The following is a 26,885-nucleotide window of genomic DNA, read 5'->3' as shown; positions in this document are numbered from 1 at the left end:
GCAGATTGACGCTGTCCCCCCTGAGCAGTGGCAAAGCGAGCTTCCTCATCGCCGTCCTGCGGCTGCAGATTAGCCCTGACCTGAAAGGGTTAAAGGGGGCCGTGTGGGGCGTTCGCCCCTTCTGCTGCCTGGTTACCGCATGTGCATGCTTTGCCCTACGGGAAAGGAGCTTGGTGGGTCCGAGCCGAGGGTTTGCATTTCAGAGGGAGCTGGGGGCCGAGCGCCACGAGGCTCCTTTGGAAAATCTCATCCCTTGATGGCCAGGGTAGCGCCTAGAGGACCCAGCCGAGATCGAGCCCCTGCTTTGCTAGACACTGAGAGGCCGCCCCCTGCCCTGGAGCGGAAAGTGTAAAGAGATGAGGCAGACAAAGCGGGGGGAGGCGCAAAGAGGGAAAAGCGACTCTCCCAAGGTCACGGAGCAGGTTAGCGGCAGAGCTGAGAATCCCGACTCCCAGCCCAGCGCCCTCCCCGCCAGCCCGCGCTGCCGATCCCTGATCGTTACCGCCGTGGGCCGGATTCCGGGTCCTGCTTTAAATCCTCACCCCCCCGCCAAGCCGCGCCGGGTTAACGTATAACCGGCCAGTACAGATCCCGCTCCTTTGTGCCAAGAAAGAGCAGACGGGCTGCAGCCGTGCGGCTGGGCAGGAATGTTTGCAGATACCCGCTCGCCCTTCTCCCCGTTGGTCAGAGACCCTGTGGCGGTTAATAAATAAACGCACGGAGCGACAGCAGCTGCTGTTCTGTCCTTCCCATCCATTGCGGGAGTCCATCCGGCATCCAGTCATGGGGCATCTTGTACGTTTTGTGTCTGCACCGCCACCAGTCTAGTCTGCCCCGGCCGTGACGGGCGGAGCCGGGACCGCCTGTCTGGTCCCCCCCATCCCCAAGGCTGCAGTGAGGGGTACCGCCAAAGAGCGAGCTGTCTACAACAACCTCTAGCCGCAAGCTCCTTGGTGCGTTGGTTTAAACTGGTGCAACGCCAGGCCTAATGGGAGCGACACCCAGGTGGGAAGGGAAGAGGCGATTTGGGAGCTGAACCTAGACTGGGATTGGCCACGGGGCTGAGGTCCTCCGGCACTGTGCGGCACGGTCGGTATGCCCCGAGATGCAGCCTTGTTACCAAATAGGGGCTGAACAAGCCCCCTGGGAGAAGGGCGGGTGACTTCAGTTTCAGCCGGGTGGGGCCGCTCCCCGAATCCCGTCCAGAGTCCCACGGTTGCAGCTGTTCCCAGCCTAGTCGGCATGGGGCTTCTCAACAGCTGCCGTGGCCGCGGGCCTCAATCGGGGCCTTGTGCCGGCAACCTCTGTCTGCAAAGCAGCTGCCAGCTCCGGGGTAAACCGCTTTCGTTGCCCTTCAGAGAGGATCTCACCCGTGGGAAGAGAAATGGAGTTCTCCTTCCCTGCCCTGCCCCGGGATCCCGGCCCCATGGCACGGAGAGGGGGAGGGGAAGGTCTGCTCTCTGTCCACCCCTTAGCACCTGCCTGCATCCATCGCATTGCAAAGCTGTTGCCTGACCGTCAGAGAAGTGGCTTGGCTGGAAACGCCGTTGTGGAGCGGCCTGTGTTTCCAGCCGTCACCGGTTGCGTGACGAGCCACCGGCTCTGCCAAACTGGCTGAGTGTCCCAGCGGTAGCAATGGAAGTGTGCTTGGCATTCCCTTGATTCTGCTACTGCTGGTGGGATAGACTGCAGCTTGCTCTCCCCTAGCTGGGTCGGCCCATGTATATGGAACGGGAAGAGACAGCTGTGGATGCTACGGGCATGTGGCTATAAGCAAGCAGGGCTATACACCCTCATGCTTCAGGGCACAGAGCAACCTCTGATTGGGTCAGGAAGAAATGTTCCCCGGGCAGGTTATTGCGGAGCTGCAGGAGTCTTGCCTTTTCCTCCGACGTGGCAGTTGCTGGTCACTGTCGGGCCTGGGAGACTGGGCTGCATGGCCCCTCAAGTCTGATGACGATTGTTTGTATTTAGAGTAGAGCTTAGAGGCCCCAAAAGAGAGCAGGGCCTCCTTGCGCTAGGTGCTGTACGTGCACAGTGAGTGACAGACCCTACCCCAAAGAGCTGAGAGTCGAAATAGGCAAGACAGACCTTTAAAGAGGAGATTCTTTCCCCCCATCTGTGAAATGGGAAGCTGAGGCCCAGAGATCTCCTGAGTTTCAACCCACCGCCTTGACCACCCGCCCACCCTTCCTCTTACTCAGCTGCTGTGTGGCTCCGAGGGCAGAGGGTGGCATTTCAGTGGGTGCAGTTCAATGGGCAGATCCTGGCTTGTGCCTTTCTAGGCACTGGGAGAGGAGACTGTCCCACACGTAGGCAGCGAAACCCGCGTCACCGCTCGAGGCCATTCCCGATCAATATTGCCCATTCCACGTGGGCTGAAGTGTGGCAGCAGCTCTGGCTACAGCAGATGGGATGAGCCGGGCTGGCATGTGGTGTTTTCTGCCATCCTTCCTCCTCTCCTGGTGCGTGATGAGGGACCGTCTTTGCAGTTAATTTTATGGCTTTTGGGTGCAACAGTTCACGCTTTAAAAAAAAAACCTGGCTTATGGTGGTGCCTACAGGCCCATTCGGCTTGGGGCTGAAAACCCATCACAGCCCCTACCTCCCCTTTGGGGCTTTTCATCAGTAGATCTCAATGCATTTTAGGATCATGATCCCCATCTTACAGTTGGGGAAACCGAGGCACAGGGAGGGGAAGTGACTTGCCTACGGTCACCTGGTAGGAGATCTGGGATTAGAACCCAGGTCTTTGGAGTCCCAGTCAAGTGCTCCGGTCACTAGGCCCCACTGATGTTTATATGAAATGGCCCCTGACCCAAACAGTTTATGAACACTGGCACCTTCTTGATGGCCCCCTTACGCTGCCAGAGTGGTGCAAGGGAGTCCTTAGTGAAGTCCATCATGTGCCAGCAATGCCCCTCTGCCATGTACATTGTCCAAACCGGACCGTCTCTACGTAAAAGAATAAATGGACACAAATCAGATGTCAGGAATTATAATATTCAAAAACCAGTTGGAGAACCCTTCCATCTCCCTGGCCACTCGATTACAAACTTAAAAGTCGCAATATTACAACAAAAAAACTTCAAAAACAGACTCCAACGAGAGACTGCTGAATTGGAATTAATTTGCAAATTGGACACCATTAAATTAGGCTTGAATAAAGACTGGGAGTGGATGGGCCGTTACACAAAGTAAAACTATTTCCCCATGCTTATTTCTCCCCCCCCCCCCCCCCCTACAGTTCCTCACATCTCCTTGTCAGTGGCTGGAAATGGGCCATTTTTATTACCACTACAAACAGTTCTTTTTCTCTCCTGCTGATAATAGCTCACCTTAACTGATCACTCTCCTTATAGCGTGTATGGTAACACCCATTGTTTCATGTTCTGTGTGTGTGTGTGTGTGTGTGTGTGTGTGTGTGTGTGTGTGTGTGTGTACACACACACAATCTCTCTTCCTACTGTATTTTCCACTGCATGCATCCGATGAAGTGGGTTTTACCCCACGAAAGCTTATGCTCAAATAAATTTGTTAGTCTCTAAGGTGCCACAAGTCCTCCTGTTCTTTTTGCGGATATAGACTAACACGGCTGCTACTCTGAAACCTGTCTTAGTGAAGTTGATGATCAGGCCCTAGGAGGGTTAACACTGGATCAGAACTCAGGCCGTAAGTTTTGAAAGGGACTCGTGATTTTTGGGAAGCCCAACTTGAGAGGGGCCTGGCTCTCGGAAAGCGCTGAGCACCAGTTCTCCAAAAATCTAGCCCGTTCGGGGCATCTCAAGGTGGGCACCCAAAATCTCAACCCCCCCTTTGGAAAATCTCGGATGCAGGTTTCCTCCCCCTTATCTCTGGTCAGACTCCCTCTCCCAGTGGCCGTGAAATGTTATTTCCTAGCTGGGCTGCAGTCGGGTCAGTTTTAGGCCATTTCCTCTGCTTTGATCTCCTTGTATTTATGGAAGTGAACAGCCCCGGGGGGCCAGCCTGGGCATTGTCTAGCCAAACTGCTTGATTGTGTTCTCCAGACTCCGCCTTTTCCCGCATACGCAGAAAGTTCGTGATTCTTTCATTGGGCTTCAGATCTTCAGCTGGTGTGAAGCCATGGTAAGTCCCGCGACTTGGTGTAGCTATGCCAGTGTAGCATCTGGCCCATGGAATCTAGGGCAACGTTCCTATCCCTGACCTCCAGGCTGGTGGTGGTTCGTCTGCTCCCCCAGTCGTGGTTTCGTTAGATCTCGCTACATAGGATCAGGCTTGGCTGGTACTGGGACAGGAGACCCGTGTAGAGTGAGTAATGGTGCAGGAAGTGATGCCCGCATATCAGGAGGTGATGCCATCCATGCCCGGCTGTGTGGAAGAGAAGTGTTAACTTCTGGGATGAGATGTAGCTTTGTAGGCTCCAAGCCAGAAGGGTCCATCGTGATCATCTAGACCAGGGGTTCTCAAACTTCATTGCCCCATGACCCCCTTCTGACAACAAAAATTACTACACGACCCCAGGCGGGAGGACAGGAGTCTGAACCTGCCCGAACCCCGCTGCCCTGGGCAGGGGGGGCAAAGCCGAAGCCTGAGGGCTTCAGCCCCAGGCAGGGGGCCTGTAACCTGACCCCTGCCACCCAGGTCTGAAGCCCCCAGGCTTCATCTTCATCCCCTGACAGTAAGTCTCAGGCTTCAGCCCAGACCCCAGAAAGTCTAACTCTAGCCGTGGCGACCCCATTTCGCGACCCACAGTTTGAGAACCGCTGATCTAGTCTGATCTCCTGGATGACACAGGCCAGAGACCTTCCCCAAAACAATTCCTAGAGTAGATCCTTTAGGAAAACATCCAACCTTGCTTTAAAAATGGTCAGTGATGGAGAATCCGCCAGGACCCTTGGGTAAATTGTTCCAGTGCTCAGTTGCCCTCCCGTGTGTAGACTGGTCACGTCACTCCTTCATCGTCTCTTTGTTAAGCATACATAGATTGAGTCTATTGCTGGAAGGCCTGTTTTCTAACCCTTTCATCATTCTTGCGGCCCTCCTCTGAACCTTCTCCAGTTTACCACCATCCTCCTTGAAAGGTTGATACCGGCCTGGTCGTCGAAGCACGGTTCTGGCTTCTCAAGGTGGTTGTGTCTCCTGGTGCTTTTTGCAATGGAAGGGATGTCGGATCTAGTGTCCTGGTCGGATTCCGGTTTTAAAATCCCCGCCAGAATGATTCAGGGGGCCTGGGGGAGGAAGGGCCCCAGATCTTACGGGAAACCAATGGAAACGGAGCCAATCCCAGTCTCTCTACAGCCCACAGGACTCTGATTCCCCTCCTGCACAGTGGTGTGTTTTTCTGCATTTCCTAGTGGCGGTGTGCCTACATGAGACAGTTGCATGAATTTAAACCAGTGAACAAGTGCAAACCTCTGGGTTGATGCTCTGACTTCAGTTTAAAGTGGACTTATTTAAGTCGATCAGGAACTAGTGTAAACTAAATGAGTGTGTCCACACATCCAATTTTGGGGAAACTGGTATAGATTCTGCCTTTAGCATTGGCTGCCGGTTAGTGCTGGGTGAAATAACTATTTACAATCGTGTTGTAATAACCCCTAGCGCTTTTCAGCCTCAGATCTGAGACTGCTTTACAAAGGGGGTTAGTATCATGGGGAAACTGAGGCACAGAGGGACATTGACTTGCCCAGAGTCACTCCTGGGGCCAGTGGCAGAATGGGGAATAGAACCTGGGTGTCCCGAGTCCCAGTCTAGTGCTCTAACCACTAGGCTACTCACATCCATGTGGGTAACAGCTGTGTGACAGTATGCTGACATGTCATCTGAGGTTCAGCCATGGCTAATATGTGACTCCTCTGATGTTGCTGAAAGTGATCCTTTTTTTCCGGGAGCGGGAACGGACCCTGGCCTATGCCCAGGGTGCTCTAGTCCTTTATACGTTGTGACTGATTATCTGTGGGTGTCTCTCCTCGCACTCCTGCGAGGAGACTCCTGGAGTAGAGAAGTGCTGGGACAGGGTCCTGCCCGGAAGAGGTTGTCCAGAAAGCTGAGAGGCCTGGGGCCTAGTGGGGTAACTAATCTGGTGTCCGTGGAGCAGGGCTGTTTGCAGGAAGAACATAGCGACCAATTACCCAGGTTGTTCGGTTATAAAGAGGGAACTGCGTGATGAGCCATTCTCCCTCTGCAGGCAGGAGGTCCCCCGGGAGTCCTCCCTCGATTCTGGCTCTCATGAGGTGACTCTGTGGTATTGGCAAAAAGAAGAACAGGAGTACTTGTGGCACCTTAGAGACTAACAAATTTATTAGAGCATAAGCTTTCGTGGACTACAGCCCACTTCTTCGGATGCAGTGGGCTGTAGTCCACGAAAGCTTATGCTCTAATAAATTTGTTAGTCTCTAAGGTGCCACAAGTACTCCTGTTCTTCTTTTTGCGGATACAGACTAACACGGCTGCTACTCTGAAATCTGTGGTATTGGTTCAGGTCAGATTCTGCAGTGTCCCTCCCCACCCAGCCCTTCTGCCGATCAAGTCAGCAGCTCGCGAAGGGCTTTCATTTTAGTTTTGCAAATGGTTTCAACATCCTTATTCCTCAGGAAACCACTGAGATCCCTTGGCTTGACACAGCGAAGAGAGTGCGCACGCGTGGGTGTGCGAGAGAGAGAGAGACGGAGAGGGAGGGAACTGCCTCGGAACACAAGTTCCTTTTTCACGCCACCATTTGGCGGAGGTGTTGGTGAACTAGTTGGATTTCCGTTTGCCCTCCGTGGGGGAGGTGGGGAGAGCAAACAGAAGCATAGAGAGTTAATGGAAGCTTCCTCTAACTTTCCTGTGACACCAGTGTAACTGACACAGTGACGTCTGCCTGGGTCTGCAGATAGCCTGAAACAGTAGCTCGGAGGGGTGTGAACGGCCCTGTTCATCTTGGTAGCGTGTTCGCTCTGCAACCTAGCAAGGGGGTTCGGTTAGCTTCAACTGGGACATCACCGAGGTCCCAACCCTTCTTAGGGGCAGAGAGAACTAGAGTCTGGGAAAACCCTAGGAAACTCCAGGGAAAACCCTAGGAAAGGCCAAGCCTAGGGAGATAGGTGAGGTTGAATTATAACGTTAAAAACCAGACTTGCAGAGGGTGGGGGAGCGTCTGGACTTTATCCTGCATCCATTCAGAGCGGGGCAGGAACTCTTCCTGTCTACACGGTGCTGTGACTTGCACCGCCCTTGTTAACTACTGTATTCCACTGCTGGGCTGATCGACCCAATCAGATCTCCCCTATGGTGTCACGAGTGGGTGGAGCTTAGGTTGTGGGCGGGGTTTGGGAGAGTACCACGTTTATGTCCCTCTCTAGGCCGACTCCCCCTGATGGTGAATACCGGCAGTTGGCTGATTTGCGTTGTAGTAGCGCGTCAGAGACGCTAGGGTGCTAGGGGCTGTACAGAGAGAGAAAAGCAGGTCCTTATTCACGCCTGGCTTGACTTTCCAGCCCACATGCTGCCCCCACTTCCTCTTCTGCCCCTAGAACATGCGGCTTCCCTTTCTGTAGTAACTGAGGTTTAGATCTGCTGCCTCATCTCTGCAAGTTCCCCTCCGGAAGAGCAGTTGTTCCTGGGCTCTGCTTATCGTCTCTGCCAAATGATGTTTTCCTCGGAGCAGTTGCATGCTGCTGGTAGCTAATTCAGGACGCCTCACCATTGCTTTTCTCCCAGCACCCCTCGGGGTGGCAAAGCTCTGTTTGTTTTGGCTTTTTTACAGGGCCGTTCAAGTGCAATTTAATGTTAGAGGCTGCAAAGTGACTTTGCAGGGAAAGGCCATTGTGGGCTCCTATCGGGTGGATTTCCAGAGCAACGCAGGTTCGCTGCAGGTGCCATTGTATTAAAACACCTTGTGCTGAGATATGAAAACCCTGCTAGCTTCCTTCTGCCTCTTGCGTAATCCTTAGTAATAAAGATTCTTCAATAGATTGCACAAACACCCCCTCCCCCCCCCACTGGGAACTGAGAAACTGTCTTCTGCTCGAGTCTGCAGACCTGACTGTGTTGGAAATGTGGAGTGAGACAAAGCCCTGTGTGCCCTGTTGTTTGTATTACAGTAGCACACCGCGGCCCTAATTAAAATCAGGAACCTGTTGCGCTAGGCGCTGCACATGCACGTAGCGAGTCACAGTCACATCCCTGGCACAATTAATCCCTGGTGCCTCTCACAACATAGGGGTTTCCTGTCCTCTGGCCAGGAATCGTAGGCAGCATTTTTCACCCTCCCGTGCTAAACTGCGGCATGTTGACCCTGGGTGCTGTGAAACAGCTGCTGTGTTCCTCCCCAGCAGTGACTGCAGTCATTGGGGGGGCCACATGATGCCCAGGGGTTGCTTACAGGTGTCCTAGAATATCAGTGTTGGAAGGGACCTCAGGAGGTCATCTAGTCCAACCCCCTGCTCAAAGCAGGACCAATCCCCAGACAGATTTTTGCTGCAGATCCCTAAATGGCCCCCTCAAGGATTGAGCTCTCAACCCTGGGTTTAGCAGGCCAATGCTCAAACCACTGAGCTATCATCTAAGAGCAAGAGATTCTGATGGACGCTGCGCTCCCACAGTCCCCGCAGAGGAATTTTTGGAGCTGCCGGCTGCAGCTTCACCACAAGGCAGAATGATCGTTGGGCACGTCTACCACGCAGCTGAAAACCCGCGGCCGGCCCGTGCCAGCTGGCTCGGCTAAGGGGCTGTTTAATTGCAGTGTAGACGCTAGGGCTGCAAAGTGGGAGGGTCCCAGACCTTGGGCTGATGTCTTCACAGCCGTTATAGCCTGAGCCCCCCCCTCACCACCACGCCCAAATGTCTTTGGTACAGCGCTGCAATTTAGCATTGCAACAGCTGATCTGAGCTCATTTCCTGAAACCGCTGCCAAATCAGACCAAGGAGCAACTCTGGCTCCTCCAGTCGCTCATTGGCCGAAGTAACGTCTCTCCTCGGCAGCTGCTTCGCCTCCAGCCTTTACCTGCCCTGCTTGGCTACTTTGTACAGGTTTGAGCTAGAAACAAGAGGGCCGGGCAGCTTCAAGTTCTTGCTCAAGCCAGCCCGCAGACAGGCCACCGACTGGCAAAGCCGGGTGCCCGCTCCCACCCCTGTGCCAAAGGGAGTCGACGGAGGTTTTTCTATTATGCAGGCAGCCCTGGGTGGATAACCTCCACGAGAGAAGTCGCAAAGCCGTGGCCAGTCGAACTGCCGGGCGTCTAGTGCTTCAGATAAACAGGAGCTCCCCTAACTGGCTGTAGAAGTAGGTCCTTTATCCTCTCTGTGGACCAGCCACCAGGGGGCAACATGAGTGAATGAACTTAGTATGTTGCAGGCGGAGAGAAACGTGGAAGAACTGGTGCCGTGGGAGCGTGGCTGGCTGGACTGGCTCAGTGTTAAAAAGGGGGTAATTGCTGGAAGGGAAAATTGGCAGTAATAAAAGTCTGGGGCTTGATCCTGCGAGGCCCTTCAGAGCTGGTACCTATCATCTCGGACGCTGCAGGCTGGGGAGAGAGGCTGGTCCTGTGGGTTAACGCACAGGCTCCCCTGGGCAAATCCATTCAACTCTCCAGGCCGTAGTTCCTCCGCTCTGCCTCGCCTGTTCCCAACTGTGAACTCTCCCGCGCGGCGATTGTGCGCACAGCGGGACCCTGATCCCATCACCCAGTTAATGGCAACGGGGCCCTGGCAGCTTCTCGGCGATAAACCTATTTTCAGACCCCGCCTCTCCCCGCCGGCCTGCGATGATCCTATCGCTCACGTTTAATGGGACAGGACCTCGGCCGCTCCTCGAAGAGGAGCGAGGCTGAGTGGCGTTCAGAGCATGGGCTGTGAGAAATCGATCGGGACCGGGGCTAGCTAGTGGGAACACACAAACACTGGGTTTCTCCCTTGTTTTGTTTCTCTCCCCCCGCCTGCCGCTTTGGAGTTGCACAAGAGCTGGCTCGACAATCTCCAAAACAATATTTGTCTTCTTAAAAATGCAGAGCATGACTTCATTTCCTCCCCTCGGTCAGCAGACTGCAGCGTCTGGCCTGGCTGGCCAAGGAGCCTGGCTGCTCGTCTGCTGGCCTGCGAGTGCGGCTTGCACTTGGGGGTTAGTTTATCCGACGCCCCCCCTGGCCTGGGTAGCTGGAGGAGTGGGGCCATGGGGCTGTTATCCCGTGCCGGCGCGTGGGGCGTAAGGCCACTTGATGCCCTCTTTGCACTGCCTGAATGTGGGGGCTGTGCAGCGTCCTGCCCAGCGCTGGTGTAGTTTAGAGCAGCCCCAGGGCTGTTGTCACTCCGGCTCTGCCCCCCAGGCGAGCAGGGACAATGCACTCCTCCCGCACCCCCGATGCTGGAGGCGGGGCAGGGGCAGATCCCTGACATCAGTTTCATTCTGGATGGGAAGACCCCTGGGTAAAGGGGTGGAGATTCTCAGGGGGCCAGTTCTGCCCCCTTTATGATGCTCTCTGGCATGTCTGCCCCTTTTTAGGGGCCTGATGGAGGCAGCAGCCAGTTTGTGCTCGGTGGAGATGGCGCTTTGCAGAGGAGAGACGCACGCTGTGCTCTCTCTGGATTCTTGTGATCGGAGTTTCCCACGTTCTAAAACAGCAAGTCATGCGGACTGGAGGTCTGAGGGAAGAGCCACAGGGAGCCAACCCAAAGCTTGTGTAGGGGGGAAGTGTATCAAAGGCCCTTATCTGACCCCAGTCACCGTAGCATCTGAGCACCTCACAGCCCTCCTGTGAGGCAGCGGCAGCTGGGGAAACTGAGGCAGGGGATTAAACCCAGGACACTCAAGGCTGGTGTCCTCACCACCAGGCCGTCCTTCCCCTCTATCCTAATAGGAACCCTGCTGTGATACCTTTTACGCTGGGGTGGCCAATGCTCTTGGGTGCCTAATAGATTTTTGCTCTTAGGAAGCTTTGTTTGTGGGCTCTTGGGTACACCCCTTGGGCGTTCCCGGGATTGTCCCCTTTGTGGGTGCCCCCTCCCTGCTGAGGCTTAGCCGGGGAGCTGTGCCGGCACCCTCGGGCTCCAGGGCACTAAATACGGCGCTTTTGTTCTCCTGCACTGCGCATTGATCCGCCCGCCCTGTGACAACAGCTTTATCCCTGCCCGAGCGTGTGATCAATCGCTGCCCGCTCTCCCCGCCGAGGGGGTTATGGTGCAGCAGGGACAGTCGCTCCTTGGGACGTTAGCGACTGGATGCTGTACAATGCCAAGGACTCTCAGCGCTACAGGGCGGGGGCTTTTTGTTGTGTCTGTACAGCGCCTAGCGCCCCCGGGTCCTGGTCCACGACTGGAACCCCTAGGTGCTACCACAATGCGGATGCAAAGAATGGCTCCTTGCCCTTGTTTTGATACACAGCTGGTGGATAATTGGGGCCTGTTTCCACTGGCTGGCAGGGAGTTGTAAACCAACTTTGAATGGGGTCATGCCCATTGGCCAGGTCTACGTTAGGAAAGTGGGGTTAACTAGAGTGTATTAAAACCCTGGTGTAGGCAAGATGTGATGGTAATGCATGTCCGCTAATGGGGGGTTAGCCCTTAGGTCTGCCCACTCCCCTCCCCCCCAGTCTGCCCCCAAAGTTGACCCTGACCAGGTGATGTGTTTAAAATCTGTGTGTGCAATATACACAAGGCAAAATATACCCTAACATCAAGCCCCCGTGTGTGTGTGTGTGTGTGTGTGTGTGTGTGGCGCCGCCCACTCCAGGCCCGAGTTGGATGCCCTGAAGGCCCCTTGGACACGGCTCTGGCAGTGGCCAGGGACCTTTGCAGAGGGCAGAAATTCAAGGTGCGCCCGCTTTGATGCCCCTGCATGCCGGAGCTGATGAGACCCAGACCCCCTGAGCACGGCATGTCTCTGGCTCTAAGCAGTTGAGGAGCAATTGGAAGCCATTTGATTTCTTAGAACCAGTACAACCAGTTGGCATGCAATTATACCAGTGCAAAGGTGCCTTGTCCCAGAGCGGCTTATTCCTCTTCCCATATGGGAATAGCCGTATCCCTATAAACACCTGCATGCCCATAGAACTCATCCACACTAAGGGGTTTGTATGGCTTTAACTACCGGTGTAGTTAAACCAGGACTGTGGGAAGGGGAAGGAGGGGGGACAAGGCCTCCCTCTGTCTCAGCCCCTTCCCCATCCCTCCCCCGGTAACAAAAATCTCGCTCTGCTCTGTCATTAACAAGATCTTTAACATCCTGTTTCTAATTATTCCCCCTACCACCACCACTTTGTTGGCCTGGGAGAATTGAGGTGTCTGGTGGTGGTTTGTTTTTTTAAAAGCATCTTTTCCCTGATCTGTATTTATAAGGGGTGTGTGTGTGTGTGAGTTTTAGGGTTTTTTTTGTTTGCAATCTCTGTTCCCTTCACATCAAAGGCTAGGTTGTATTTGCCATCTGCCTCTTTTGGAATGTTACCTAACTCTTCAAGTCTGCAGCTGCCCAGAACAAGGGACGCAATCGAACTCCCACATTACAACCGAATAGCAACTATCCAGTAATGAGAAGGGGAGGCTGGTTTTGTGGTTTTAAAACATGGGACGCGGAGTCTGGAGATCTGGGGTCTATTCCTGAACTGGCCTCTGACTCACTGTGTGACCATAGACCAGTGACTTAGTGTTTCTGTGTCTTATCTGCCCCTGCCCCAGTGACAAGGCGTAATTCCTTGTGGTAAAGTGTTTGAGCAGCTCAGATGAGAGGTGGCAAAGCAGGGCTGGCATTTGACCAGTAGTAGGTATTTCTGGTGCTGGCGGGGCGGAAAGGCCCAGCCACACACACTGTAGCCGCTTGGCCACGGATCTGTGACTTAACTTCACAATAGCCTCAGCTGGCCCGTGATCTCACCAGTCACATGCAAGACCCTCTGTTAGTTCTCCATTTACAGAGTGCTGGCCCACGGTTTGGGTGGGCCCCCAACTCCCCTGGCGGCTAGAAAGCATGGCTTTGGGTCTGTGACTACTCTCCAGGGATCCCAGAGCTCTTTAGGACAGCCGCAGGGGGAACTTTCTTGCCACCACTGAAATGCAGCCACCTCTGGGGTGGAATGTGGCAAGTATTAACAGCACACAACAACATGACAGATTAGCACAGAACCTTTAAAAAAATATGTTGGACGCTACAAGGGGAATTTATGGAGGCATAAAATAATTAACGAAGTTGGAACTTTCACCCGGGCTAAAGTAGTTAGATAGGGTCTGCTTCAAACGGAACCATTGCAAAGAGCTAGAATGTTTGTTTATTTTTTTTTGACATCCAGAGCAGTCAGATTTGCCCCCCCTCCCTTTTTTCAGTGAAGTGGTGTTAGGTTGCAGAGGTCTGTTTCTCTCATCAGCTCCTGAGACAGTTGCACATTTGAGGCACGGATTGCATCATTGGCTGGATAATTGACCATCCAGTCAGCAAAAAATCACAGGCAGGGCAAAGAGGAAAGAATCTAACTTGTTCTAGGAATTGTGTTAAAGAGCTAATCCTTGGAGAACTGGCTGGGAATTCTCCCAATCCAACTGAACTTGGAAACCCAGGGGAAACTTTTGTATTTAAAGTCTCTTTCCTGTTGTTGCCAGTTCTCACGGTACTGGGTGTTTTGGCATAAAGCCCCAGCTGCTGGAGTCATGTGAATCTCAACTTTGGTTTAAAATAGAAATAGTTTCTAGCACTTGTGGTGGCAGAGAAGAGTTTAAAAATGTGAATCCGAAAGGTTCTGAAACCAGAAGACCAGTTGAAAGAAGCCAACATTTTGGTTTTTTCTTTTACAAAAATCTCATTTTTGTGGGGGCCTGACTCATGATTTTTGAATGCTCGGGGTTGGTGATGCCGCAACATCCCATCCCCCTAAATTCTCCCTGCCGTTTCAGTTGAACATCCTCTTCGTCAGGAAGAGCCCTGCTGGGGTGTTGCGTGGTGTCACGCGGCACTGCGGCATCCCACCCCAGAGATGGCGGCTTGTCACTGGCAACGTATAGAAGAACAACAAACTTTTTTTTTCCTCTTTCACCTTTCAGCTCCCAATCGCTCAGTGTACAAACACTCGCTGCCTGTTGCAGGGGGGTAACCGCTTATCTAAATTCCCCCTCTGTTGTTCAATAAGGACTTAGAGGGGTTTTGATATTTGCCCTCAACCACTGTAACCCGTACAAGGGCCTTGAAAGGGCTTGATACACACTGGGGTCGGTTTCACCCCAGTGCATCAGTCCTGGTACCCAAGACACTCTGTATGTAAAGCCTGGGACATGAGAGCTTATGCCAACCTCCTGCTCTGGGGTAAATCTAACCTCAACCTTCTTGTCCTCATGTCACAGAGGGCACAGGGAGGGGGAAGTGACTTGCCCAGCGATGGCACTGGGCAGAGAACCCAGGAGTCCTGGCTCCTGGTCCACCACACCCCCTCCCTGAGAGGTCCTTACTTGCCTCTTATTTTACAATACACACCGTAGGGCAGATTCAGACCCGTGGAAGGCAGCGAACTTTGCAGGGGATAAGAGCTGTCTGGGTTAGGGGGGCTAGGTTTGCTTGTTGGTGGGGGAGTCTCTCCCCACGGTCCTGCTAGCCCCTCCCCACGACACTGAGGCCTGTCCCTGCACAGCCCTCGCTGGCCAGCTGAGCTGGGGCATTGGCCACGAAGGCTGGTAAAGCCCCCGGCGCCTCCATCGCGTGCATCTTCGGCAAGTGGCGTTGCAAGGGGGACCCGTCTGGAGCGAGCGCTGAATCCCTGCCCGGCTCGCTCACCATCTGGTGCCCAGCCCCTGCAGCGGGTGGGGAGGCTTGTTGCTCGGCAGCAGGGGGCCGGGGGCCTCTCCAAACCAGGTGGCACTCGCCTCGCCCCAAGCCCTGGCACGGCGAGATGCAGATTGCAGCCAGCCCCAGCCCCGGTGCCAAGCATTCCAAGGGGAATTCTCCTCCCCCCCGCCCCAGGGGAGTGCAGATGGTGGTGACACACACCCCCACCCTCCCTTGTTCGGGGGGAGGGTCAGTTTCACATGAGAATCTGTAAGCAGCTGGTAGAGGCTTCCCGGGAGATGCACCAAGTCTCCTGCCCCAGCTGGCAATGTGCCGTCTAGGGAACTATGCTCCCCAGCTGCAGGGGAGTAGGGATGACAAGGTTTGCAGCCGCCCCGGCGTAAGTCAGGCCTGATTGGGTTGCTGGAGCCTACACAGAGTGTGCCCAGCTCATAGACTATCCGGGTTGGAAGGGACCTCAGGAGGTATCTAGTCCAACCCCCTGCTCAAAGCAGGACCAATCCCCAACTAAATCATCCCAGCCAGGGCTTTGTCAAGCCTGACCTTAAAAACCTCGAAGGAAGGAGATTCCACCACCTCCCTAGGGAACCCATTCCAGTGCTTCACCACCCTCCTAGGGAAATAGTGTTTCCTAATAGCCAACCTAGACCTTCCCCACTGCAACTTGAGACCATTACTCCTTGTTCTGTCATCTGGTACCGCTGAGAACAGTCTAGATCCATCCTCTTTGGAACCCCCTTTCAGGTAGTTGAAAGCAGCTATTAAATCCTCCCTCATTCTTCTCTTCTGCAGACTAAACAATCCCAGTTCCCTCAGGCTCTCCTCATAAGTCATGTGCTCCAGCCCCCTAGTCATTTTTGTTGCCCTCCGCTGGACTCTTTCCAATTTTTCCACATCCTTCTTGTAGTATGGGGCCCAAAACTGGACACAGTACTCCAGATGAGGCCTCACCAATGCCAAATAGAGGGGAATGATCACATCCCTTGTCACCAATGTCGAAAAGAGGGGAATGATCACGTCCCTCGATCTGCTGGCATACCTCCGGGATGGGCACAGTTATGGGGGAGAGTCTCTGGTGTGGCCGGAGATGAGAAGCTACTTCTGTCTAGGGCCAGAGGACATAGTTTCTCAGCACAAAGGCTCGGGGTCTGCAATACACCAGGCCTTGCCGGATCTACTCATCCATCCACAGGATGGGGAGCTTTCACCTGGAGCCTCAACCCTTGTTTGGCCTCCGTCCTGAGAGACCCCTGCCCACCAGGAGCTCAATGCCGGGGTAGCGCCAGGCAGGAGGTGGGAACCGGCTGTGGCAGCAGCCAAATGACCAGGGTGCGGTGATGTCGCTGGGTGGATCTGATCCTCCACAGCAGGGAAGGGAGGAAAATACGGTGTCACGGTGGGAAACTGACGTGTGTTGATGCTCGGCAGGGCAGAGCAGCACAGGCTGGGCTCAGCCTGTCCAAGGGGAGGTTACAGAATAACACCGCACCCTCCCGATGAGCTTCAATGCTGAGGTCCTGAGTGAGGATAGGTCATTAAAGATCCCTCTGCACTTCCTGGCCTTGGGAGGAAGCGTGGCCTTGTGGTTAAGGTACCGGACTGGGGTTCAGGAGGTCTGGCTTCAGTTCCCAGCTTTGGCTCTGACCTTGGGGAAGTCTTCTCTGCTTGATGCCTCAGTTTCCCCTCTTATCCTCTGTTTAGACCCTGAGCTCTTCAGAGCAGGGACTGTCTGTGTACATACAGCACCTAGCGTAATGGAGTCCTGGGATCAGATCCCATGATATAATTAAGAAGACTGTTAACCTCTTGGATCCTGGCTAAATTCCACTTCTACTCACTACATTCTGTCTCCTTGCAGTTTCAGTTGAACATGATTTTTCTTCAGCCCTAGCTCTGAAGCAGTGTTGCATTGTTTCTCTGCACGGTTAAAGTTGCTGCATCTTGCCCCAGAGGTGGCTGCATTTTAGTGGTGGACAAAGTATATAACAATAACAACCTTTGCACCGGCACCTTTCCCTTGTGGCTTTAGAACCCTGGATACATTGTTATCCCATTTTACTAGTTGAGGGCACAGGGGGCTCCCAGCCCCTGATCTGACCACTAGGCAAAGCTCCTTCCCAGAGCCAGCAAGAGAACCCAGGAGTCCTGACTCCCAGACTCGTGTTATATGCCTTCTAGACAGCACTCCAGGCTGGGACTAGGACCTAGCAGTCCTGCTCTAACCACTAGGCCATAATGCCAGCTCAACCCTTATCTCAGAGGGGTTTTAATGAGGCCCTTAAAGCGGGCCGAGACCCTGGAATGGGGCAGTGCTGTTACTTTGGTGTCCGGTCTAAACTCACCTCTCTTTCTCTTCCAGCCTGCAATGTCGCCATTCACAACCGCTGCAAGGACACCCTGCCCAATTGCACCAAGGTCAAGCAGAAGGTGAGCAGCCCGTGGGGCTGGGGAGGGGCTGAGACCTGGGGGGGTGGGTGTTCCCCATCACCTCTCTTGAGCACTGGGTGAGTAAATGAAATTAATAGGCAGCAGGTTTAAAACAAACAAAAGGAAGTATTTCTTCACACAACGCACAGTCAACCTGTGGAACTCCTTGCCAGAGGATGTTGTGAAGGCCAAGACTATAACAGGGTTCAAAAAAGAACTAGATAAGTTCATGGAGGGTAGGTCCATCAATGGCTATTAGCCAGGATCAGCAGGGATGGTGTCCCTAGCCTCTGTTTGCCAGAAGCTGGGAATGGGCGACAGGGGATGGATCACTTGATGATTCCCTGTTCTGTTCATTCCCTCTGGGGCACCTGGCACTGGCCACTGTCGGAAGACAGGATACTGGGCTAGATGGATCATTGGTCTGACCGGTAGGGCTGTTCACCACCAGATCACCAGCTCCAGTCTGCTTTAGTAGTTCCCTTTCGTGCAGGGAGCTGGCTGATTGTCCGACTCGGTTGGGAAGCTCCGCTCTCCCCTCCGGAGGGCAGGGCGGAGGCTCGTAGGTAGGGGGCGCTCTGTGGGGGGCAGCTCGCCCCACATGCTCACCCCATTGTGCCCACTGTGAATTAATGGGACGGAGGCGCCTAAATACCTTTAAACATTGGCCCTGGGGGACTATTCTGAGTGCGGCTTCCTTCAGCAGCACTAAATGCAACTGCAAGTTAGCTGGAGGGTGTGGGGGGAGCGTGTGTGCGTGCACACCCCTGTTCTATCACCAGAAGCTCGGTGAGATAATCTGGCTCATCCCCTTTCGCCCTCTGCCCCCAGCAACAGAAAGCCGCCGCGCTGAAGAACAACTCGGCGCTGCAGAGCGTGTCCCTGCGGAACAAGAGTAAGTGAGCCAGGGGGCCGAGTGCCGGGGTGGCTGGTGAGGGTGGGGAGCGATTTGTTTCTATTAAAGGAATTGGATTAGTGGGCAGTGAGCGAGGTCTACTGGTTGGAGCAAGGGGAGCCGGGGGGTTAGAGCAGGTAGATGGGAGTCTGGACTCCTGGGTTCTATTCCCGCCCTGGGAAGGATTGTGAGGTTTTTTGGATCAGAACAAGGGGATCTGAGACAGGATCTGGAGGTTCTGTTCTCAGCTTTGGGAGAGGAAGGGGGGACTAGTGGTTGGAGCAGGGGACTGGGAGTCAGGACTCCTGGGTTCTACTCTCAGCTATGCTGCTGTAGAGGGCCGAGTCAATGGCGCATGATAGCCCGGGGGGGGCTGCAGTGCTAAAGCTGGCGGTGTTTCTCCGTCCCCCCCCTTACGTGAGCGGCCCATGTGGTGTTCCTGTCCCTTTAACTCTCCATCTCGAAGCAGCAGGATGGGGAAGGGCAGCCCTAGTCTTCCAATCCTCAGGTTTGAAATCGCTGGACTTCCCCCACCCCCAGGTTCGGATCCCGGTTGGGCCATCCCAGACCTTTGTCTGCCTCAAGGAAATAAATTGTTCCATGCCTGGTACTCCCCTCCTGGCAGACCCACAGGACCACGAAAGGTCCCGTGGCCCTAGTGGCAGGGCTGGCCTTAGTCCCCTTGACCCAGACGTCCCACCGCAGCGTGCTGCGTTCCAGTTGGCAGCTGCCCGCCCCAGAGGTGGCCGCATTCCAGCAGCGCTATGTGTGTCGTTCGCAAAGTGCTCTGGGCCATCCGGAGAGGAAGCTGCCACGGCAGCTATTGATCAGAATCTGAGCAGGGGGAGGCGATAACCACACCGTTGTCTCGCGAACAGGGCCATGTTCAAGCATCAGCCCTTCAGGACCCGGCAAACTGACCCAGCGTGGCTTCCCTGCCCGGTTTGCTGAGCTGAGGTGCCCGTGACACGCACACAGTGTTCGGCTGCATAGGGATACCCCCCTGCAGCACCGGTCGCCCCATCGCACAGGGGGCGCAGCAGAGTGAGAGGGGCTGCGGGGGAAGTGACAAGAACCTGGCAGGAGGCTGGGGGGAGGAAGAGGGCCGGTTATAAAAGAGGACGAAAAGCGAATGGGTTAGAGAAGGTGCATCAGCAGCTTGTGTTCAGCATTGGGCCCGTCTCCCACAGAACGGGAGCTCACACAGGGAGGAGCCGCGGCAGAAGATGCCCCCCTGAATTGCCCCCTACCCAAGCCTCAGGGCTGGTCTAGCGGGGTTCGGAGCCTCCTGGCCTCGGTGCTCTTTGCCCTTCCTGCCCATCCGCCACGGGGCTTCTACCCCCCTGATTGACTCCAGGAACTGCCCAGGGCCCTGCAGGGTGCCTGCCCCCTGTGAGTCTTGTCCATGGCACCCCGACTGCATGGAGCTGCTAACAGAGCCCAGGTGCTCTGCAGCGATGGGGCTACGCTGCCCCCTCCTGGCTTGACATGGATACTGCACCCGGAGGCAGTGGAGGCGGCTTTCTCCCCAGGAGAGAGGTTTTCTTTTCTCACCCCGCCTAGATCCCCTCTTGAATGATCTGCTGCGATTACGTCCAGCCTCCCCTGCAGGCAACTGTGGAGAACGCCAGCGGATCGTTTCTCCGGGAGGGGGGACTGAAGTTCCTGGGGTCTGCAGCGCTCGGAGCTGGCTCTCAACTCCACCAGACGTTAACCGTCCTGAGGAGGGTGCGGGCGCCCCCAGGCTGCACTCTGTGCCGGTGGAGTCACCCGTTCACGCCAGCTGGGGCACTGGCCCCTCAGCGCCACGCGCAGAGGGTGAAATCCTGGCCCGTATGGAATCGGTAGCACCGCTCCCACTGACTTCACTGGGGCCAGACTGTCCCACGTGCCCCACGGCTCTGAGCTGTTCACGTGTGCGCTGCGTACCCTATGGGACAGGCTCTGGATTCCAGCCCCAGCCTGTTATCTGCACAAAATTCTCTATTACTCACACACTCAAGGGCATCCACCTTTACCTAGTTCCTAGGGCTCCAGGCGAAAAGCACTTAACTTTACCCCTCCGTGGGCTCTGGGCAAACACCCTTTCCCTGTGGACTCAGGGCAAAATCTTTTGCGGGGTCTTTTACCAGTGAAAGAGCCTTACACAGTAATATCCTACATCACCTCTATTCATTAACAATCACCCAAACCATACTGCACACGCTGCACAGACAGGGCTCACTGCTCCCAATAAGACAGATGACCTTTTCTTCATGGCCAGTCAGGATCAGGTCCATCTGGGGGACTTCAGTTTCTGCACGGCGTCGTTGGCAGAGTGTTGAGGTCTGGCCGCTCTGATCTTTGGGGCTGTGTCCTGGAGTTGGTTCCCAAAGAACTTCCTTGTGGACCGCAGTTTATAGAGTGAAATTTGAGTCCTTCTTAACCAATCGTTATACTAAAATTTTACTAACCAATCTTAACATAGCATAACAAAATTCTTTAACCAGTCCTACCCCACCGTCTTCATTAACTTACACTTAGCAACATTAATTATATAACAGACAGAAACAATCAAAGAACCAGACAGAGACCGTGCAGATAAACAATAGGGAAGTGCAACAGAGGGTCCTGTGGTACCTTTAAGACTAACAGAAGTATTGGGAGCATAAGCTTTCGTGGGTAAGAACCTCACTTCTTCAGATGCAAGTCAGGGAATAGGGGGACCATACAGACAAAAAAATAAAGAAATGAGGATTTCACAACCACAACTCTTGATAAGTGATTTCTTGCCAGACAGATGCTGTCAAACTAAGTTTTTCTTGAACCATCTCAAGATCTGTTTCTTTACCTGGTGATAGTGGGGGCATTAGGACGGGGGTCTCCTTCATAACAGCCTGATCTTAGTGTTTGCAGGGCTGGCGCAACCCATTAGGCGACCTAGGTGGTCGCCTAGGGCGCTGCAATTTGGGGGGCGGCGACTGTGGCGGTATTTCTGCGGCGGGACCTTCCGCCACCTCTGTGGGGGGGCGGCATTTCGGGGCGGGACCTTCTGCCGCCTAGGGCAGCGGAAAAGCTGGCGGCGCTCCTGAGTGTTTTAATGTAACTTAGACGGAATATGAGGATGTGACTTCCTGCGAACGGCTGCTGCTTGGCTCCTCTTTTAATCTGGCTGCAGACGAAGGCTTTAGGCCTTACAATAGGGCTGCAGACAAAGGCCTTCTCCTTCCCGGCCGAGCTGCCTGCCCGTGCCAGGAACAGGCGGGGAAGACTAGAGAAGATGGCCTGGTGGTTAGAGACTAACCTGGGACTCGTTAGACCGCGGTTCAATTCCCTGCTCTGCTGGAGACTCTGAGCTGAGGCTAGTCACTGAGGGCCAAATTTCTGAGTGTATTTGCCTAACTCCCATGGGAGTTACCGTTAAAAATCAGGGGCCTAACTCTCTGCGCCTCAGTCCCCCAGCTGTGCAGTGGGGATCCTGGCACAGGATAGATGCTCAGGCCCTATGGCGATAAGGGGCCAGATTAGCACTGTGGATGGATAGGGCAAAGCAGAGGCCTTGAGCTTGTGCCAAGCTGGGATCCCAAATGTTCTCTCTGGTTTTCCCCTCCCTCTCCCAGCCACCTGTTCCAACCCCTAGTCCCCACACTCTTCCCCGGAGCAGGGGAGCGCTCGCCCGCTGGGCACGGCTTCGGGGAACCACGGGTTGCACTGGACAGGGTTGCGTCCCTAGCACGGATGCTGCCCCCAAGTATTTCCTGCGGCGGATGTGTTGGCCGGGTCCTGCCCGGCGGGGACCCACGTGCTGTGGTCTGGTTCTCGATGCCTCAGTGAGACTCTTAACTGGTCAGGCCGTGCCGGGGTGGGTTCGCCAGTGGGTCCCAGTGCCCCAGCTCACGGTGCCCGTTTGTTCCTTCTCTCTGCAGCGACCACAAGGGAGCGTCCCAACTCGGCCATCTACCCCGCCGAGAGCTTCCGCCAGACCCTGCTGGGCTCCCGCCGGGGGCGGCCCGCCCTGTCCCTCTCCAAAAGCGTCTCCACCACCAACATCGCAGGGTAAGCGCCGGGGCAAACGGGGTCTGGTGGTTGGAGCACGGGATCAGGAATCAAGACTCCTGGGCTCTTTTCTCAGCTGTGAGCGGGGAGTGGGGGAGTGATCAGAGCAAGGGGGCTGGGAGGTAGGACTCCTGGGTTCCATTCCCAGCTTTGCCATGGCTTTCCCCATCTGCCCGTCCCCTCCTAGTGCCTGGGTTCCCAGCTGTGGGAAATTGACTGTCTGGCTGGCGCGGTGCGTGGCCAGGAGCTGCAGTGTTTTCGTTTCCTGTTCGGGGGGCTTTCTCTGACCCTGGATTCTCCCGCCGTCTCCCTCCAGGAACTTCAATGACGAGTCTCCCCTGGGTCTCCGGCGCATCCTATCCCAGTCCACTGACTCCCTCAACATGCGCAACCGGACGCTGTCGGTGGAGTCGCTGATCGACGAAGGTGCGAGCGCTCTGCCGGGCTCTAGGCAGGGCACGTCGGGGTGCCGCTCGAATCTGTCTCGGGTTGGGCAGTGACTAGAGATGGGCACCGCCTCACTGTTGGTGGGAGAGCTGAGGTGGCGGGCCTTGGCACTGCAGGGGCGGTGGGTTCTGGGCTATGCAACGGGGGTCATTGGCGCTGGGGCAAAGGGGGCAACTTCCCCCTGGACTTCTCATAGGCCCGTATGCTCCGCTTCCTCCCCGCCCCCCCTGCCTTCTCGGGGTATAATAGAACATAGCCCATGATTCTGTCTGCTGGCACAATGCGTCACCTCCCCCCCAGTTCTGAAACGACACCCCGATGTGCTGGCGCCAGCAGGGCAGAGCCCGGTGCTGGGTGGGAGCATTGCCCTGCCCCCGCTCTCCTGTTCTGTGCACACGCGCCCCCCTCCTTGGGCCGGGCTCCCCCCTGACTGGCCATTCTCCCCCACCCTAGGGGCCGAAGTCATCTACAACCAGCTGATGAGCACCTTCGAGACGGACGAGCAGGACTTTGCGGCCGACTCCTGGAGCCTGGCGGTCGACAACAACTACCTGCAGCAGCACAAGAAGGAGGTGATGAAGCGCCAGGATGTCATCTACGGTGAGCCCTGGCCCCCTGCGCGCTGCTGGGACTCGGTTCCGCACCCTGCCCTGCCCGTTCCCGTCCCGGGAGCGCGGGGCTCCTCCCCGTTCCCAGGCTCGGCAGCCCTGGTGGGTCAGGGCTTGGGCCTGGGACCCTTTATCTCCCTATCCTTGCTTGGGGAGGGGCCGAGCAGATGGCTGGTGCGCAGGCCAGGACTCCTGGGTTCTATCCTCACCTCCCCCTCTCCGTGCCTCGAAGGCGAGCGGCCCGCAGGGGATAAAGCCCCCGTCCCTGCCCCCAGGAGCTCACAATGCAGGGGCCTGATTCCCGCTTGCTCGCGACGTGGGCGCGAGACCCAGCCAAGCCGGGATGACGGTGATTTTAACCCCACCTTGGGCTCGGCTACGGGGCCGGGCGAGGATGGAGTCAGCCCCGTGGGTCGTTACAGAGCAGCTGATTCACTGGGGCGTCCCAGCGCCAGAACCAGGGAGCTGCGGGGTTGAGCGCACCAGTGCCCAGGGCTGGAGCTGAGGATCCAGGCTGCCTAGCCAGGGGCTGGATTGGAGTCTGGTCCTCTGTGGGCACGTAGCACTGCCTTGGGGCGCCTGCCCCTGCCCCTAGGGGGCTGCCGTGGGGTCCCTGGCTCTGCCTCTCATCTCCCCGTCTCGCGCCCCTCCCCAGAGCTGATCCAGACCGAGATGCATCACGTCCGCACCCTGAAGATCATGACCAACATGTTCCGCAAGGGGATGCTGGAGGACCTGCAGATGGACCCGGCCCTGGTGCAGAGCGTGTTCCCCTGCGTGGACGAGCTGAGCGAGATCCACGACCGCTTCCTCATGCAGCTGCTGGAGCGGCGCAAGGAGTCGCTGGCCGCCGACAGCAACAAGAACTTCGTCATCCACCGCCTGGGGGACGTCTTGATCCAGCAGGTGGTGTAGGCTGGGCGAAGGCCGGATGGGAGACACAGGGACATTGGAGCGGGGTGGGTGGGTCAGTAGGGGGTGCTCTCCCCTCTGCATCAGTGCAGACCACGATGCCCCAGCATGGCGCTAGGGGGTGCTGTGCTGCAGGGAGCAGGGTGGGGGCTCAGCAGGGGGCGCTCTCCCCTCTGCGTCAGTGGGGTGACCGCTGTGCTGTAGCACAACACTAGGGGGCGCAGTGCTGCAGGGAATGTGTGGGTTTCCGCCAGGGGGTGCTGACTGCACTTCCCCAGCATGATGCTAGGGGGCGCTATGCTGCGATAAAGAGCTCATGGCACAAGTCAGGGTGTTAACTCCACTAATTAACATTCTGCCTCCCTAGCACCCCCTGCCCCCCAGCAGTTCCCTCTGCCGGGGGCGGGGGGGAGAGATCAGTGCACATTCCCAGCTGTTGGCGTCATTGCACTGTACAAGCAGCGGCCGGATCTCCTGCCCCCCAGAGGTGGCTGCAGTTCCGCGGTGGGGGAGGGGGAAGCGGGCCCTGCGTGTGCTGGTTCTCCCGGCTCTCTGCAGCAGCGCTCGGTGGCGATGCCTGATGATCTCTCTCTCTCCCCCCCCCCGCCCCGCAGTTCTCCGGCCCCAGCGCCGAGCAGATGAAAAAGGCCTATACGGAGTTTTGCAGCCGGCACAACAAGGCTGTGAAGCTCTACAAGGAGCTGATCGCCCGGGACAAAAGGTTCCAGCAGTTCATACGGGTGAGTCCCTGCCCGGCCTCCATCCGGAGCCGCAGCGGGGTATAGGCTGAGCGCAGGGTTGGCCCCACCTTGGCGAGCCGGGCTCCTGGAGCACCCAGGGGCCTGGCAGAGGTGTGAGGCTGGCGTGACTCCGACCTGGGGGGAGCTATTGACCGGAGCGGGCGCTGGGAGGGGTCAGGAGATCTGGCTTCTGTTCTCGGCTCTGCTGCTGACCATGGCCAAGTCCCTTCCCCTCTCTGTGCCTCAGTTTCCCCATCTGTGTAGAGGATCATGGAGCTTATCCTGTCTGTGGGGCAGTGTGCCATTGACTGAGCAGTGACCTGAGGCCGGGGAGCCCCTGGGCCGGGCTCTGAGCTGACGTCTGATCCTTGTCCCCATCTCCCCTCCCAACAGAGGCTGACCCGCTCCTCAGTGCTGCGCCGGCACGGGGTGCAGGAGTGCATCCTTCTGGTCACCCAGAGGATCACCAAGTACCCCGTCCTCATCGACCGCATCCTGCAGAACTCCAAAGGTGAAGGGGCTCCTGGAAGGAGGGGCTGGGGGGATTCAGGGGCTTGGGCCAAGCTGGGGGCATGGGGCACCCAGGCTAGGCATAGAAGGGGATTGAGGGAGATGCGCAGAGTTGGGGGCATGGGGAACCCAGGGCGGGAATGGGGATTGAGGGGCAGCAGCGGAGCTGGGGGCGGTGGGGAACCCAGGGTGGGAATAGAAGTGGATTGAGGGGGCTGCAGGTCAGGATCGAGGGACACGGGCAGAGCTGGGGGCGTGGGGAACCCAGGGCGGGCATAGAAGGGGATTGGGGGGGTTGCAGGTCGGGATCGAGGGACACGGGCAGAGCTGGGGGCGTGGGGAGTGCCCTGCGTGCCCGGCTCAGCTACTGGGGAAGGAGCTGCCCTGACTCCTGGCGCTGTCCCCTCCCTTCCCCAGGGAACGAGGTGGATCAGCAGGACCTGGGCACGGCCCTGACGCTGGTCAAGGACCTGATCTCGGCCATCGACCAGGAGGTGCACCAGTCCGAGAAGAACGCGCGGCTGCAGGAGATCTACGGGCGCGTGGATGGGCGGTCCAAGGCCCGGCTGGAGTGGGAGGGCCACAGCGCCTCCTTCTGCAAAGACGAGTTGCTGCGCCGGAAGCTGGTGCACGACGGATGCCTGCTGTGGAAGATGGCGGCCGGGCGCTTCAAAGGTGCGGGCCGGGGGGGGAGTCCCTGGGGGAACCTGGAACATCCACATGGGCTTGATTTTCCCCGCCCCCCAAAGCCCAGCCTGAAGCCACGCCGCCTCCCAGGTGTGGCTGCTCCCCGGGGTGTCCCTGCCCAGCTCTCCCCGTTCCTTCTGCTGCCGGCGGAGGCTCCATCCCCCTCCCTTTGTGGCCTGGCTGAGGCTGATCGGAGATTCCCATCGCCCGCAGGCCCCTCACCTTGATGCCTTTGTGTCCTTCCTCTTGCTCACAGATGTCCTGGTGCTGCTGATGACCGACGTCCTCATTTTGCTCCAGGAGAAGGACCAGAAATTCACCTTTCCTGCCCTGGTGAGCGGCTGCTGGTCCCTCCGGCTTCTCATCCTCTGCCACAGGGCCGGCCAGAAACAGCTGGGCCTCCTGGCAAAAGGGCTGGCTTAGCTGGGGCTCAGGGCACACGGCTAGGTGTCAGGACTCCTGGGTCCCATCTTACCGCAGGAGAGCCCCTTGCCGGAGCTCTGCCTCAGTTTCCCCAGCTGTAAACAAACCTGATGTGATCCTGACCCGCTCCCGCCAGGGGCCGTTGGGAGGGTGAATTCATTGGCATTGGGAGCATCTCCAGTGGTAGGCGCTGTGTGAGCGAAGCGTTGTGACCCGGCCTCGCTCGTAGCCCGGTGGTCTCTGCGTCTGCTCCGTTGCTCTCTGGGTCGCTCTTTTGCGGCTGTCGCTGTTGTTTATATGGCAGTGGAGAGGGGCCCATTGCACTGACCCAGCGAGAATCAGTCCCTGCCCCAAAGCTACATGGAAAAGGCAAAGGCTGGGAGGGGAAACCGAGGCACAGCGGGGGTAGCGATTTGCCACCCAGCGGGTCAGCAGCAGAGCTGGGAACAGTCGATGTCCGGAGTCCCATCCGGTGCCTGACC

General features: G+C 56.5%; 1 protein-coding gene across 5 annotated transcripts in view; it reads left to right on the top strand.

Annotated features, from left to right (window-relative positions):
- Nucleotides 1-26,885, top strand: part of ARHGEF2 (Rho/Rac guanine nucleotide exchange factor 2) — a 132,121-nt gene that overhangs the window by 95,917 nt on the left and 9,319 nt on the right. For all 5 annotated transcript variants that reach the window (XM_042843297.2, XM_042843296.2, XM_008171971.4 and 2 more), the window contains 10 exons: nt 17,079-17,146; nt 17,978-18,041; nt 21,947-22,076; nt 22,393-22,502; nt 22,977-23,123; nt 23,787-24,037; nt 24,658-24,783; nt 25,177-25,294; nt 25,711-25,968; nt 26,237-26,313. In XM_042843297.2, the coding sequence (XP_042699231.2) occupies nt 17,079-17,146; nt 17,978-18,041; nt 21,947-22,076; nt 22,393-22,502; nt 22,977-23,123; nt 23,787-24,037; nt 24,658-24,783; nt 25,177-25,294; nt 25,711-25,968; nt 26,237-26,313 (1,349 nt within the window). The remainder of the gene's footprint in view (nt 1-17,078; nt 17,147-17,977; nt 18,042-21,946; nt 22,077-22,392; nt 22,503-22,976; nt 23,124-23,786; nt 24,038-24,657; nt 24,784-25,176; nt 25,295-25,710; nt 25,969-26,236; nt 26,314-26,885) is intronic.

The sequence above is a fragment of the Chrysemys picta genome, chromosome 20 (genome assembly GCF_011386835.1).
Source record: "Chrysemys picta bellii isolate R12L10 chromosome 20, ASM1138683v2, whole genome shotgun sequence".
Classification (NCBI taxonomy): Eukaryota; Metazoa; Chordata; order Testudines; family Emydidae; genus Chrysemys; species Chrysemys picta.
The sequence above is the reverse complement of the archived record's forward strand: the minus strand, read 5'-3'. Positions and strand labels throughout refer to the sequence as shown.